At 53.5% G+C, this 13,777-nt stretch overlaps 1 protein-coding gene across 3 annotated transcripts in view; it reads left to right on the top strand.

Annotated features, from left to right (window-relative positions):
- Positions 1-13,777, top strand: part of SSH1 (slingshot protein phosphatase 1) — a 32,417-nt gene that overhangs the window by 547 nt on the left and 18,093 nt on the right. Inside the window, exon 2 of one of the 3 annotated variants that reach the window (XM_040576749.1) lies at positions 3,058-3,098. In XM_040576749.1, the coding sequence (XP_040432683.1) occupies positions 3,058-3,098 (41 nt within the window). Of the gene's footprint in view, positions 1-3,057; positions 3,099-3,789; positions 3,959-10,309; positions 13,394-13,777 lie in introns of those variants that run through there. The other 2 variants (XM_040576751.1, XM_040576750.1) reach the window with 2 other exon arrangements.

Raw genomic sequence — 13,777 nt, 5'->3', positions numbered from 1 at the left:
CATCATGCCCGCGCCCTGCAGGTCCCCATCCATCCATCCCAGCTCTGCTGCGTTCCTCCAGCACCCCGGTACCCCCACAGCTCCTCCTGCGGCCCCGCTCTCCCTGCCCCAGCCTTCGTAGCCGCCGTCCCTCCCCGCAGCTCCCACGTGCCGCCCAGACGCGTCCCGCTCTGTTTTCATCTTCCCCACGCTTCCTTTCGGCCTTCCTAACCCGACTCTTTGGTGACCCCCAAAGACAGGCCCAGTGTTTCTCTCCGTATCCTTCCTGCACATCATCCCTCTCCCTGCTATTTCCTCGGGCGCTCGTAGCCTCCGTTCCCCGCCAGGTAAACAATCCTATTTGTGCCCCGCCAGGTCGCGGTGACCCCCTGATAAGCCGTGGGGTTGAGGGCTGAGGTGCCTGCGGGCTGCTTGGCGGTGTGCTGGCAGGCAGTGGCTCGTCCTCAGCCCTTCCCATCCTCGTCCTTAGCCCTTCCCATCCTCAGCCCTTCCCACAGCTGCGGTGCTGCTTCGGGTTCCTGAAGCTGCAGGGACCGAGCTGGGCTGCATTCCCCGAGGAACCTGGCGTTGCGTTGAAGGGGACGCGAGCCAGCGGCCACCCGATCCCCGCAGACACAAGTGGGCTGCGACCCAGTTGCAGCCAGTGCAGTGAGACTGGATTTTACTGGTGCAGGTGGGACAGGAGTCCGAGCTGTCCCTTACCTTTCCGTGCGTACCTGCGGTAGGCACTGTGTTGTGCAGGGGCTGATGAAGCAGATTTTGGAAGGGTGACCATGCGGTCCTCCCCGGGTGGCATTGCCGCAGACTTTTGGTGGGACACTGCTGCCCGTGGGCCTCCGTGTCTCCAGTGTGCTTCGGTGGCTCCTAGAGGAAGCCATCATCCCCTGTCCTGTGTGAGCGGTCCCTTCTGGCAGGAAATCCCATATGGCTTTCAACCATCCTTTTTAAAAGTCAGCATGTTTTTTTTTTTTATGTAGTTGATTTCACAGCAAAGTGCCACCAAAAAGTGCCAGCTCCCCCTCGCCTTCTGTGATCTTTCTCACAAGGATGGGTTTACAGGCTCTTTGGGGTTGTTAGCCTACGTGAATAATTACCAGAAGATTTATTTTTTTTAATGGAAAGCGATGACCAAATGTTCCTGCTGTGAGTAAGCTGCTGCAGCCTCCCCTCACTCATAAGCTGAGGGAATTTATAAAATGGATGCTGCTGCCTGCAAGGGGCTTGCTGTCGTGTTAACGTGGCAGGCCGTAAATTCTTAGGGGTGTTTTATCTGCGGAGAGCGTGGGTCATGCGCGTTGGTGAGCCCCGATGGGTGCTGCTGGCCGGGCTGCCCTCTCCATGCCGCGACACCCGAGCTGGCAGCGGACGTGAAACCTGGCGGCAGAGAGGGATGCTCGGCCCGAAGGGCAGTGCTCGATGCCGCCCGTGGTGCCGAGCAATTCTGTCTTGGCCTTTCGGCAGCCGTTGAGCGGCGAGGAGAGGGGCAGCGGACTCGCGCCCGAGTCGGGGTGATGAACCCGAAGCGGCGTCGGGGCCGGCCCAGCTGCGGAATCTCAGCTGACGGCGGCTGTGATTTCACGGCCGCGTTTGTTTTAAAAAAAAAGTGGCTCTCCGGCCCGTTGCTGTGTGACGGACCCAAACAAACAGGCCGGGGACCTACCCCGGGCCGTACGGGCTGGGGGACCACGGGCAGGGGGCTGGGGATGCTGCGGGGCGCTGCCCGGGCTGCTCTGGCTGCGGCCGCGCGGTGTAAACAAACTAAAAATAGGGCTGGTATGTTTCCCTCCAGATCTCCGTCAGCTGCGGCGGTTTTAGATGGGATTTGTGTCTCTCTCTCTCTTCCCCCGAGTGGCTGTACGTCTAATATCCAGGCCGTGTGGTTGCCTTGGGGTTTTCTCTGGGCACCACTGGTTCCGGCAGATCGCAAACGGGGCTGCTCCTGCGAACTTCCAAGCCTTAATTTCAGGGGGGCTGCGGAACAACCCAGCCCCTGCACGCACGCACACACACACACACACACACACACACTCGCTCACTCAAAACTCTAAGCTTGAATGTTTTGCGTGAAACTGCTTATTTTTGAGTTCTGCAAAACCACCTGGAAAGAAGTAACCCTTAGTGTGGCCCTGTTTGATGTGGGTTTTAAGCAAAGTTGCAGTAAATAACAAAATGTTCTCTGAGTCCTAATGGAGCACGCTTTCCTGAAGTCCGTGTCTCCGAGCTAACGAGGCTCTGGTGTCCAGCGAGCTGCAAGTTTCCGCGAAGGTTTTTCCCTTTTCAGAGCAATCCTTAAGGTCCTGGGTCCCCAGCGCAACCTGGCCCTTTGAGGGATGCTCCTGGCCCTCTCTGGTTACGCAGGGACAAAAGAGGGGAACCGCCTTTGAGCCTTGTTCTTCCCGTCAGCTCTGGACGCAATTAGCCACAATTCTGTTTCTCTTTGTTAGGGAATTTAGTCCAAAAGCTAGCGGAGAAGTTGAAGGAGGTGGCTGGAAAGCAAGGTTACGCGAAAGTGCTTTTCTTTGCGAGTAAGCTCAGGTCAGCCCGCACGCCCCTATTTTAAGGAAAGTACAAGAAGTCGGAGGGCCTGTCCCAGATCAACCAGCTCCCGGGGCGCTTGCAACTGGTGCCTGCGACGGTCCCAGCTGGGCCCTCGCGGCTGCATCTGGAGGGCACTAGTGCTGTCCCTGCACGCCCCGAAGCGGCCCCGGTGTGCCCGGCTCCCGTCGGCAGCCCCCTGCTCGGGCCAGGCGCTGCCCGCGCGTGTGCGTGCGCTCCCGGTGACGTCCAGGTCGGCGATCTTCAAACCGATCTGTGCTCCGAGACTGGCTGCGGGATTAGGCCCTAATAGCCTTACGAGCCCCGTGAGCCCCTCTGTCACCCGGCAGCGGGTGCTGCCTGCACGCATGGCCCGGGGACGGCCACCCCGAGCCTGTCACTGCTGCGATGGGTTTAAAAAGCACGTGTTTGTTGTGTTTTTTTTCTTTTTTTTTTTTTTACCTTGTCCTATGGAAACTACCGGCGTGTAACTTTCTCTGTATCCCTCTTTTCTCCCCTCAGCTGGAGGCTGGCAGCGATGAAGAGCGTAAATTAAACGTGAGGTAAGCGGAGCTATTTGGCTCTAAGCATGTTTCCACTGCTGTTAATTGTCTGCCACGCATCTCAGCCCTGATCCCACGCAGGGCTCTGGCCCGAGCACGCCCACCCCCCTGGGGGGGGGGGGATTGCGGGGCCAGCCCTGCAGGAGCTGAGCTCTGGGGACAGCCTTTCCCTTATCGGTTTAAGTTTGGGACCAGTGTTTAAAGCATAAAAGAGGGTTTGGTGGTTTTTTTTTTTCTTATTTTTCTGGTGTGAAGAAACCAGAAAATTGCAGGGAAGGGGGGGTGTGCTCCTGGGGTGGGAAGGGACGAGAGCTCTGCTCCCTCCTGGCTATACAGCCGTCCTGTATAGGAATTCTGCTTCCTTGCTGCTGGGATCCTATAGGGCTGCTTTGTTCATACAGGGGGAGGAGAAGGCTGGGATGCCCTGCTGGAGGAGGGAAAGGCTGCCCTCGCTGACGCTGTGCAGACACGAGAAGCAGCAGCGATAAAGCTGGTCTGGTGGATCACCCACCTAATGGGGCCGAGTAATTATGTGGGTTGTCCACTCTAAATCCAGCGGCTGCGGACAGCGCTTACCCTCTAACCTGTAAACCACAGTTCGGGAGATAAAGTATTAAAAAAATCACAGCAGAGCTTCGGCAGGCTAGTTCCCTTCTTGTTGCTACTTCCTACTTCAATTATCCTGTTTCAGATAAGAGCGAAGCCACTTAACGCTGCTGCGCGGGGTTTGTTCTTGCTATTTCCACCCCGTTGTATGCTTTGAGCCGTATCGTTGCGGAGCTACACGAACGAGATGCTGGCGGCAGCTTTCTCTTCAGCCTGGTGGATCGGTTGCTGAGACGAGGACAGAGCAGATTCGGGTTGGGGTCGGGGTTACCTTGCAGTTGTGAGCAGTGGGTGGATGGATGGATGTTGGGTGTTTTTGTGTTGCTGACCAGAGTGGTCACGGGGGATGGGCACATTGAGACTGGGCTTAAGATCTGACGCTTTTCTTCTGGCCGCTGAGAAGTGCTGCTACACCAACACTAGGTACTGAAGTCCCAGGAGCCCCTTGAGGATTCTTTTCCATGTACGATTTTCCAGATAAGAATCTGGTAATTAAATCGCTGGATACGCCTAGAGAATAGGGTGGCTTTTGTGCTGACCCTTTGCTGTACTCGGGGAAACGCTGCCGAGGACTGAAGAAGACTTGTGGCACAGATGCAGACCCAGCTTGGATGGTAAAATGCAGCTCCTCTGCGCAGGGGGCTGGATGGATCCCACCTCCCCTTCCTGCTGAGCTGCTCCGGGCCACTTCCCGGAGACTTTACGCGGTGCCCATGGGGTGGCAGGATTGCTCAACTTCATCGTGCTGCTTCTGCAGCAGCTGAGGGTTCAGGTTGTCTCCTCGGAAATAAACCCAGGAGCAGGCTGTGATGTTATTTGCCAGTCTTTAGACCCTGGACTAGCCTTGCTGGAGAGTTAGGTGACAGCTGTGCTTTGACACATGTGCCCTGGGTGCAGGGGGTCAGCGGACCGGGGCCTGGCTTTGTAGATCTCAGTGGTCCCAATAGTTAGAGAAAGGGTTGTTGGAAACCGGAGCCCAGCTTGCTGCCAGCTCAAACTGCATTTCATTGGTACGGGATGTGTGTGCTACTACGCACTTACGGCATAGCTCCTTCATCCACGTGCTGAACAGGTGATTTTCATTCACTCTAAAAAATTCCAGGATTTTCATTCTGGACTGCGTAGTTGGATCTGGTTACGTGAACTATCGATTTTTATTTCTATTTTTTTTCTCTCTGAAGCACTGGGACGCAAACCACTTCTTCCAAGTTTTAGAACCGGCCGCGCATTTTAGTCCTCTTCGGTCTAAGTTTCCTTATGGTTTCTGTCATTCCAAAATGCCAAATTTTAGTGGTTTCCACGTGGAGGGAGCTGCCTGGAGCACCAGCGTGCTGCCAGGGGGTGAAAGACAGACCAGGGTCTTCTTCTCCTTCCCAGTGCCATCCTCTGCCTCTCGCCAAGTCACTTCATGTTCCCGAGCCCCTTTCTGCTCCAGTTCCCGTCTGCTGCCTGCAGCTGACATTATTTCCTCCTGTTCTGAAACGCGCCGAGTCGGTGTTGCGTCTGTGTAGTTTTGTTCAGTGTTGAAACCTTTCGGTGGTAAGAGGCAAGGGTTTTCAGCTCCGTGGGGCCTGCTGCTGCTTTCGAAATGTGATGGAAGGGTGGACGGCCCCGCGTCCCCCTGCTTCCCACCTCGCTCACCAGGTGGAAAAGTGTTCTGCGTGTCTGCCAGGTCGCCGCCGCAGCGGTTTGATAACGGTACAGTTCCTTTTCTTACTGCTTTTTTGTTGTAGCTTAATGAAGTGATTTTCTCCTTTGAAGGTCGTGGACCCGTACCAGGTGTTTCTGCGTTTGCTGCAGGAGTTAGGGGGAGCCTTCAGGTTTACGGGAGCTCCCTTCACAGCTCTGTCACCAGCAGGAGGAGGAACGGCTGCGGACAGGCTCCTTCGAGAGCATCGGCCCGGCCGGCACACGCGAAGGGCCGCGTTACACGGAGCCCGTTTGGTTCAAATCTCTGTAATAAAGGTGACTTGTGGCTGGCGCTGTGGAAGCTCGGAGCTGTGCGCATCCAGCAACGCTGCTCGGGCTCCTCGCCTTGCTTGCTGTGCACCTCTCCCAGCTGCAGGACAGGAACACGGACCTGGCCCAGCTCTGCCCGAGCTGCCAGCCCTGCGCTGCACCAAGGTCCCGCTGCAGCTGGTTATTTGCACTCAGTTATATCGCAGTGCACAAAAACACTTCTTACTACCTCGGTCTTTAACGTTTTTTAGGGATTTTTGTGCGTGTTTCGCTGGTGGCGGCACTGAGCAAACGGCTTGTGGCCGTGTTTTGGTACCGGGGAGGTACACGGGGCTGGGGCGGCCGTCTGCAGGGTTTGTTTGTGGGGACGGTTCGTTTTGGACCCGGCAGGTCCTGCTCCCTGCTGCTTTTCTTGTCTCACAGCTCCTTGGCGGGAGATGGTGGGGCAGAAGCTGCTGACTTTATTAACTGTTCAAAACAGGACGCTGAATCACATCCTGGCAAGGCTGCAGCATCCTGCCTTAGCGTGCTCCATACAATGGGGAGGCAAATTCACAGGCTCGTGACCCTCGGCTGCTTGCTGGCCGGTAGGTGTGGCCGTGGAAGCCGCTGGAGATATAATTAGGCCTTTACATCTTGCGGTGGGTTGTGTGGGGACGTTCAAAGAGCGGGGAGCTGAGGAAGCGTGCACTTATTTGACACTTATTGAAGGCCTGGCCTTTCCAGGAAACTGTTGCTGACTTGAAGTTGAGCAACGCGATGAGTTTACTTGGCTGTAGGTAGGGTAACAGCAGGAGGCCTGCCAGCTTGCAGATGTGGTGATCAGACCATTTAGGAATTGTATATAAATCTTTTTCCTTTTTTTTTTTTTTTTTTTTTTCCTAAAGCCTCAGCAGTTTGAGGGGAAAAAGTACCACTGGCCCTGTTATCAAAGGTACTGGCTTTGTGCTGAATGTTTTTTTTTGTTTTATTTTCCTCCTGGAAAAGGCCAGTATGGTTTCTGTTTATTTAGGCGTTAAAGAGACGGGTCAGAAAAATATTTTGGTTCCACATGCCTCTTGATTTTTAAATACCTTAATCTTTGATAATCAGTTGCCAAGATCTGTGAGTCAAGGATTTCTCATACAAATCAGAGCTGTGGCCAGCCTGACAAGTGCTCGTAAGATGTTTTTGGAGGATGTGAAGTGCACAGGACACCAGCCTGTCCCAGCCACCGGTACGTCCGCACCTCCGAGGTATTTCCCATTGCACCAGGCTCTCCCCATCGTCCTATGACAGACCTAAGGCTTGCTGTAGGGCCCCAAGTCTGTACCCACCACCCATCTCAGTGGTACAGAGACCCCGTGCAGCTGGCTGGCAGAGATGTGATCGTCCTCCCGCAGTGAGGGGAATGCCTGGGGGCTCAGCACGAGTGAATTAACTTTGATTGCACAAAGCCAGCTCTTATTTGATTATGTGTTTTAAAAGCAATTTTTACAGAGCTAAGGAGGTAGCAGTAGGAAGATCTTAAATAAACCGTGCAGCGCCGGTAAGTTTTTATAAACCTCGCAAGCTTCCCCCTGCCGCATTAAGAGAGCAGATGGAAGGTTTGAGGGGCTCCAGGTGGCACAGCTGAGCCTCCCATGCACCCTTTTTGTTTGTTTGGCAGTCACTGCCAAGATTACAAACCTGCCAAAACCACACCAGCTCACCTATGTTTCTTGAGGAAATCCACGCTGCAAGAATCAGAGATGAAGGCAGCTGCAAGGGGATTCATGGTGATGTGCTGCTGACAGCCGGGTAGAACACCTCTGGAGCTTAGCATCGGGGGCCAAGGCATCCAGAAAGGCAGGGAATGGCACAAAATCTCCCTTCAGGTTTTCCGGAAAGCTGCCAGGTTGCTTGTTTGCCTGTCTGCCATCGCTTCCAACGCTCACATCCACACGGAGATGGCTGCCTGTGGGGCTGCTCGCAGTGCCTGCGTGTGGGCATCTGCAGAACTTCTGGGGCTGTGGCTGTCTGTTTCTCCCTGCAACACCGATTTTAAAAGGTGGCCAGGTTTGGAGGGGAGGGGGAAAAGACGAATGCTCCTAAGGTTTTACCAAGCCTTTTTCTTCTAGAGCTAGCTTTGCCCCTGGCTGGCAGCCTCCTTGCTTTCTGGGGTGCTCCTCACCATGGGGTGCTGGCTGCACGCGCTCAGGGGAGCTGGGGAGGCTGGCTGCCTCTAGCTAAACACTAGAGGGGGTGTCTGGATTGAGCTAGAACTTCTTGACCTGCTTTTACCCTGTGTGATCCACTGAGATTTATTTTATTTTATTTTTACGCATTACCAATGTGTCAAGTACTCCCTGGTCTGTGCTGCCTTTTTTGGAGTCATTCTGAAACCCAGCGGCTAAGCTATTTTTTGGGTTGCTGCGCCACTGTTGTCTGTAGAGTTTTCAGCCCTGCTTCCCATTCTGTTGCCTGTGTCCTGGCTGACCTCCGCTCGCTCCGTTTGGAAGCTGCGTTCTTCATCCTTGAATCTATTATTCACCTTCCTTTTCTTTTCCAGCGGTGCCGTTGGAGAGCTTCCACTTGTTTCTCTCGCCCGTCTCTGGGCGACACTACTGAGTGGGTGAAGTAGGGTGACTTAATAAAATAGTTTAAAGGATTAAAACAATGAGCTGACAGGAGGAATGCAGGAGGATCGGTGGACGTGTCGACAGCTCGGCTGGGGATGAGGACGGATGGGGGCAGGATCAGCTCCTCCCTGAGGAGCTGGAGGCTCTGCCTCAGATGCGTGGCCGCAGCAGCTGGGACATTTGGGTGCTCCTCTCACATCCCTGCACCAGCTGCCATCTCCCCTAGTATCGCATGGGGGCAATCACAGCCACCCATGGGTCCCAGCAAAAAGCCCTTTCCCAGGAGTGAAAGAAAGATTTCTTTATTGCCATTGGACAGGCAGTCGTGCCGGCTGAGGTTCGTAGAAGATCTGGCCCTGGCCTTGTGAGGCCGTGGCTATCACAGAAATGACATCATTTTGCAGTGGGAATCTCAGAAATGCTCACTGCAATCTGAAACGTTAGCTCCAAGTCCATCGCATAGCTGGATGATGCTGTGATCAGCCTTGTGCCTTTTTGAACTCTGCGATTAATGGGATGAGCAAAAAGGATTTATTTTTTTCCTTGTGAAACAATCTCTTATTTTATTTGGCCTTTCACCATCAAGTACTAGGGATTCCTAGACTTTTCTCTTTCCTGGCCATTTGGGAGTTGTTCTGCTCGCTTATTTTGTGCAGGTCTCTGCTGGAACGGGGAGCAAGCCTGCTAATGTGTTTGCTTCCCTCTTCCTGCCTTCTCTCTTGGACAGGGCTCCAGCAATTTATCCGGGTCACGCTCTGTGCCGCAGCCACTTGATGTGCTGGGATGGAGCTGGGGTGGGGATGCAGCTGGGGTGTCCACGGCCCTTTCTGTACCCTGCAGAGTGTCACAGCCACTGTCTGCCCGCGTTGCATCTGTGCAGGGCTGGGGCGAAGGCAGCCGGAGCGCCCTGCGTGCGTGGGGTGGGCAGCAGCGGCTGGAGGCACATCATTAGCAGTCTATTTATGTTAGGAAATTAGCTTTTGTGGGCTTCATGATTGATTTCATTTTTCTTTTTCCTCTTTGTGCCGGAGGAGAGTTTGTATCTGGCGCTGTGAATGGCCTGCAGTGTCTCAAACCCTTCTCAGCATTCTTGCACTGTGAATGTGGCCCACGCCTTGCAGCCAAACAATACATGCTTAGACTCTCCTTTTGTTGCTGGAGCGCTAGAAACATGAGGGGGAAGCCCGCTGGGTCTTCCTGCCAGCCCGACTGTCCCTGAGATGGATGGGGAGATGCTTGCCCCAGCTCTGGGGGCTGCTGCCTTGGCCCCCCTGGTGACCTGTTGGTGCCCCAGCTGCCCCCTGGGATGGGGAGATGTTCCCCATGTGTCCGAAGGAGTTCTGGACCTTGCTGTGGTTCACAGCCTACGGTTTGGGTTTCTTCTTGGAGTGACTTGTCTTCAGCTCGGGAAGGCCGAGAGCAGGGACTCCATAGCCCATCAGAGCCACACCCTGACGTGGCCACAAGTATGGAAGGAGCTTTCCTGCCTCACATTTTTTGTAATAAAATAGTACTTCAGAAGACAAACATTTCCAAAAGTTCCCTTGAAGGCAGCTGCCTCGACTTGGGGTGCATCGGGGAGATCTCGGCAGAGGTTGAGCACCGCAAGGCAGCAATGCTGGCAGCACTCGCCGATGCCCGAGGTGTGCTGGGCACCTGTGGTTCGTACCACAGGGTGGTTTGTGAGCACATCACAAAACCTCCTCACATTTACAGTAATGCCTTGTTTCAACACCACGTTTGGTGCGCTCAGGCTGGGTCTTTCCCTGCCCCGCTGTACGGGGAGCGCTCTGCTTGGCCTGGGCTGTGTGGAGCGAGCATGGCGGTGCCATCGGCCATGTTGGTAACGGTGACTGTGGTGTTTTGTCTCATCTCGCTGTGGCCCTGGGTTCTCCGTGACTGCTGTGTGACACAGAGCAAAGGCCATTTGGAAAGACACAAAGTACTTTTATTAGAAGCGTGAGAAATGACCTGCTGCTGCCTCGGAGGGCTCCCGTTCTGTTTCTCAGGTTTTACAGTAGCACCTCAGCAAGCAGCTTTGAAGTTAATTTTTCCCTGGCGCTGTTTGGTGTTGCTCAGACCCCTTCCGAAGGCCCCTTTCGGTCAGGAAGCGCTATCTGCTGCGTCTCCTGTCAAGCCAAAGCAAGCAGCCAGCGTGCTCCGGTTGTTGTCCTGCCTTGGGAAGCAGGGGCGTGCAGCTGCTGCTTTGTCTTCCTGCTCTGTGTCGCCCCAAATCTTCCCTTCCATCTGATGTGCTGCTCTCCAGTTCAGTTTATGTCACTATTTCGGTGCGGCTCCATGGCTGCCCTCAGTGTTTACAGCCTGTCCTAACACCACACTGGGCCTGCGCTGTGGGAGCAGCCTGGGGCCGGGCCCAGTTCTGTGCTCGGGGGCCTTCAGGGCTGCTTCGTGTTCCTGCACGACTGCTTGGAGCCGGCTGGGCTTTCTCCAGACTGAGCAGAAAATGTTGGCGGGGGGATTTGTTCTCCTCACCCTTACCCAAAAAGCTGGGGCGAAGGGATGTGTTCTTAATTTGATGGTGCTTGGGAGACCCGCTGTGTAACGTGTAGGAAGCGCATGAAGAGCACGGCTGCTGCTACCCGTTGCATTGATGAATGCCGAAAGTAATTGTGCTGGGGCAGGAGGGTGTTCCTGCCCTAACGCTGCTGCTCGGGGAGCCTGCTGTTAGAGGAGCCCAGAGGCAATCTCTGTCCCCAGAGAGCTCCTGCTCAGCCCTGATGGATGACCTCCTCTGCCCCCACACCACATGTACATTTTGTTCCATTAATGAGGGGGAAATTAAGGAACTTAATTTGACAAAGATTTAGTGGCAGGAGAGCATTGCGTGGCCCTGTGCCTAGGCCAGGCTCTGTTACAGAGCTTTGCTGCAACAGAGCACGGCACCCAAACTGTGCAAGCACAGCACAGGTCAACGGAGAGGGACTGCTGGAGATGGAAGGTTAAATAGAAGCAGAGAGAGCTTCCCGTGTGAGCAGGTTCTTTGAAAGGGCATCTGGAATAGTGTCTGAGAGAGGGCGATTTAGCTTACAGGTAGCATCCAGCTAGAGGAGTGCTCCAGGCAGTAGCTGAAGCAAGCCCCTGGGTAGGTGCCTCGCTCCCCTGGTGGGGCACGAGCAGATCCCAACAGCGGTTGTGATGAGCAGCAAACACAAAGGTAACGAGTTCATTACAGCTCCAGAAATAGGAAGGGTCATTGCAGGTGTGATGATGATACAGGCTACATCATGCACACAGGGCAGTTTGGGGAGCAGCAGGGTGCCTGGGCAGCACATTGTTTCTGTGTTCTGCCTTAGTTAAATATTTTAATTCTCAGACTAGTAAGAGGCTGCTGAATCAGCTCTAGGCTTGGCTGAGTCTTCCCACTGAAAGTGATGTTCTCTGTACTAACGTCTGTGTACGGATGTTTATTTTGGGATGAAATGAGTTAAGTAGCTATAAGAAACACCAACGGAGTGCTTTCTTGTATCCTGCAATGCGTGATGATGATTACGTATTATGTGAGATTTCCCATTGAAGCAAGGAACTCAAATACCCAAGGCATACAAGTTTTATTCCTGGGACATACCACAGCCTAAGCCACAACAGCAAAGCAAGCTGCTTAGGGAAAATCGTTCCATAACTGGCAACTGGCTTCCAGCTCGGTCGGTCCGTCTGGTAACTCGAGCAGCTCTGCCTCTTGTTCCGAATCCCAGTGTTTTTTTACCAGACTGCTTGTTTGCCTTTGCGGACCCAGGGAGCGGCATTTTGAAATGATTAAAAGGCACTGCCTATTGTGTTCTTAAGCAACTTGAAATGTGACTGATGTGTGTTGCAGCCACGTTCTTCTGGAGTTTTCCCAAAGGGGAAGAAATATTTCCTTTTAAAGCCGAGCAGCGCAGAGCCAGCGGATGGGGCGAGGGACAGTGAAGTCAGGAGGTGCTGGACCGTGTCTTGGCAATGCTGTGGCCTCTCCTTGCCCAGCTCCAGGAGCAGAAGGGCTTCTACTTTATGGACAGCAAAGAAATGTAGCTGTTAGTACCCTCCTGCTCACATGTGGCTCTCCCAGGTGCCTGTAAGAGTAAGATTTTACCCCCCATTAGGGGCTGGTGTGGTCCAGCTGAGATAGCACCATGTCCCAGGCCGTGATGAAACCCCTGGGCTTGGCATTTATTTGAGAGCTGAAAGGGGCTCTTGAGATACTGCACTGGTTGGGATTCCTGGAAGGGCATCCAGGGAATCAGTGGTTTTTGTTGTGCATGCCAATGAGGCAGGGTAAAGGTGGAACAGAGAGCTGCTTCTTCCTCCGTCGAGGCTGGTGGTGCTTGGGGAGCGCCAGCGTGTCATCGTGGTTTGTGCCTGGAGAAGGAATTAGTCAGGGGTCTGTAAGAAACAAGTCTTCAGCGAATTCGGTGATAGCCAGCCGCTAACGGATAAATACCGAGCCACCTGAAAGAGTTTCTTGTTGGGTAGGAGCTCGGTACCGCCTGAGTCACCGCGACGCGGCACACCGAGATGCGGCGGCTGCACCGTAAGTGAGGAAGTATTTTAATTTGGCAGCTACTGCCTTTGTCACACATACATTACAGCGCTGGCACGCAGGGTTTTAATTGTAAACCACAATCAGGCAGCAGTCAATATGATGCTTTTCATCCCATCCTGTCCAAGTGAATGCGGACCTTCCAGAGCGCCCGGCTGGTGTGCTGCGCGTTTCTGATACATGCTGCGTCGCGCTCAGAGCATGCGAGAGGAAACAAACAAACAACACCAGCCTGTAGGAGGGAAGTGATTAGACGAGCTTCAGCTGTTTTTTTCCCCTCCTGAATGGCCTTCTTTCATCAGGATATGTTAGGACAAGTGCTTTCTCAAGCCAGGATATCAGTGGAAGACACAGTGTTCCGTAAAAGTCATCCAGTTCCTGGGTAGCATTAACAGACGCGACTTCTCTGCTCCGCACAGAATATACGATCAACCTTTTCTTTTCTTTTTCAGTTTTTTTTTTTTAAATGGGTTTAGAAGCGAAAGGATGTGAGCTTTACGGCTAGTTATGAATCTTTTCGAATTTACTGACTTCTGTCTGACTCTTGGGCCAGCACAATGCTTCTGCTGTTCAAAGAAAACCAGTCCAAATTAGTATGTATAAACCACTTGTTTTTATGCTGCTAACAAACGCTGCTTACTTGGGCATTTATCACTGCTGCTGGGGGTCAAACGCGAGGTGTGTTCTCTAATGGTAGTATTTTTTCTGTTCTTTGGGAGATTTTTTTTAAAAGTGGAGTTTAGATGTTTACTGGGACTGCAGGATTTAAAAGTGTTCTTGTTTTTTTGTTTTTAAACTGGGTTGGAATATCGTGTCTTGCCTTTTTCTCACTTTTATTTTGCCAGCTGTCTTTTAGAGCAGTTCTATGAAGCAACTGAGGGTGGTAAAGTGTTCCTGGAGCGGAGATAAGGGACAGTGTTGGGTAACGAAAACCCCAGCCTTGGCAGCGAGGCACTGGGGTGTGCTGCCTCTCCCTA

Source organism: Cygnus olor, chromosome 17 (genome assembly GCF_009769625.2).
Source record: "Cygnus olor isolate bCygOlo1 chromosome 17, bCygOlo1.pri.v2, whole genome shotgun sequence".
NCBI classification, from domain to species: Eukaryota; Metazoa; Chordata; class Aves; order Anseriformes; family Anatidae; genus Cygnus; species Cygnus olor.
This window is presented reverse-complemented; position numbering and strand designations above follow the sequence as displayed.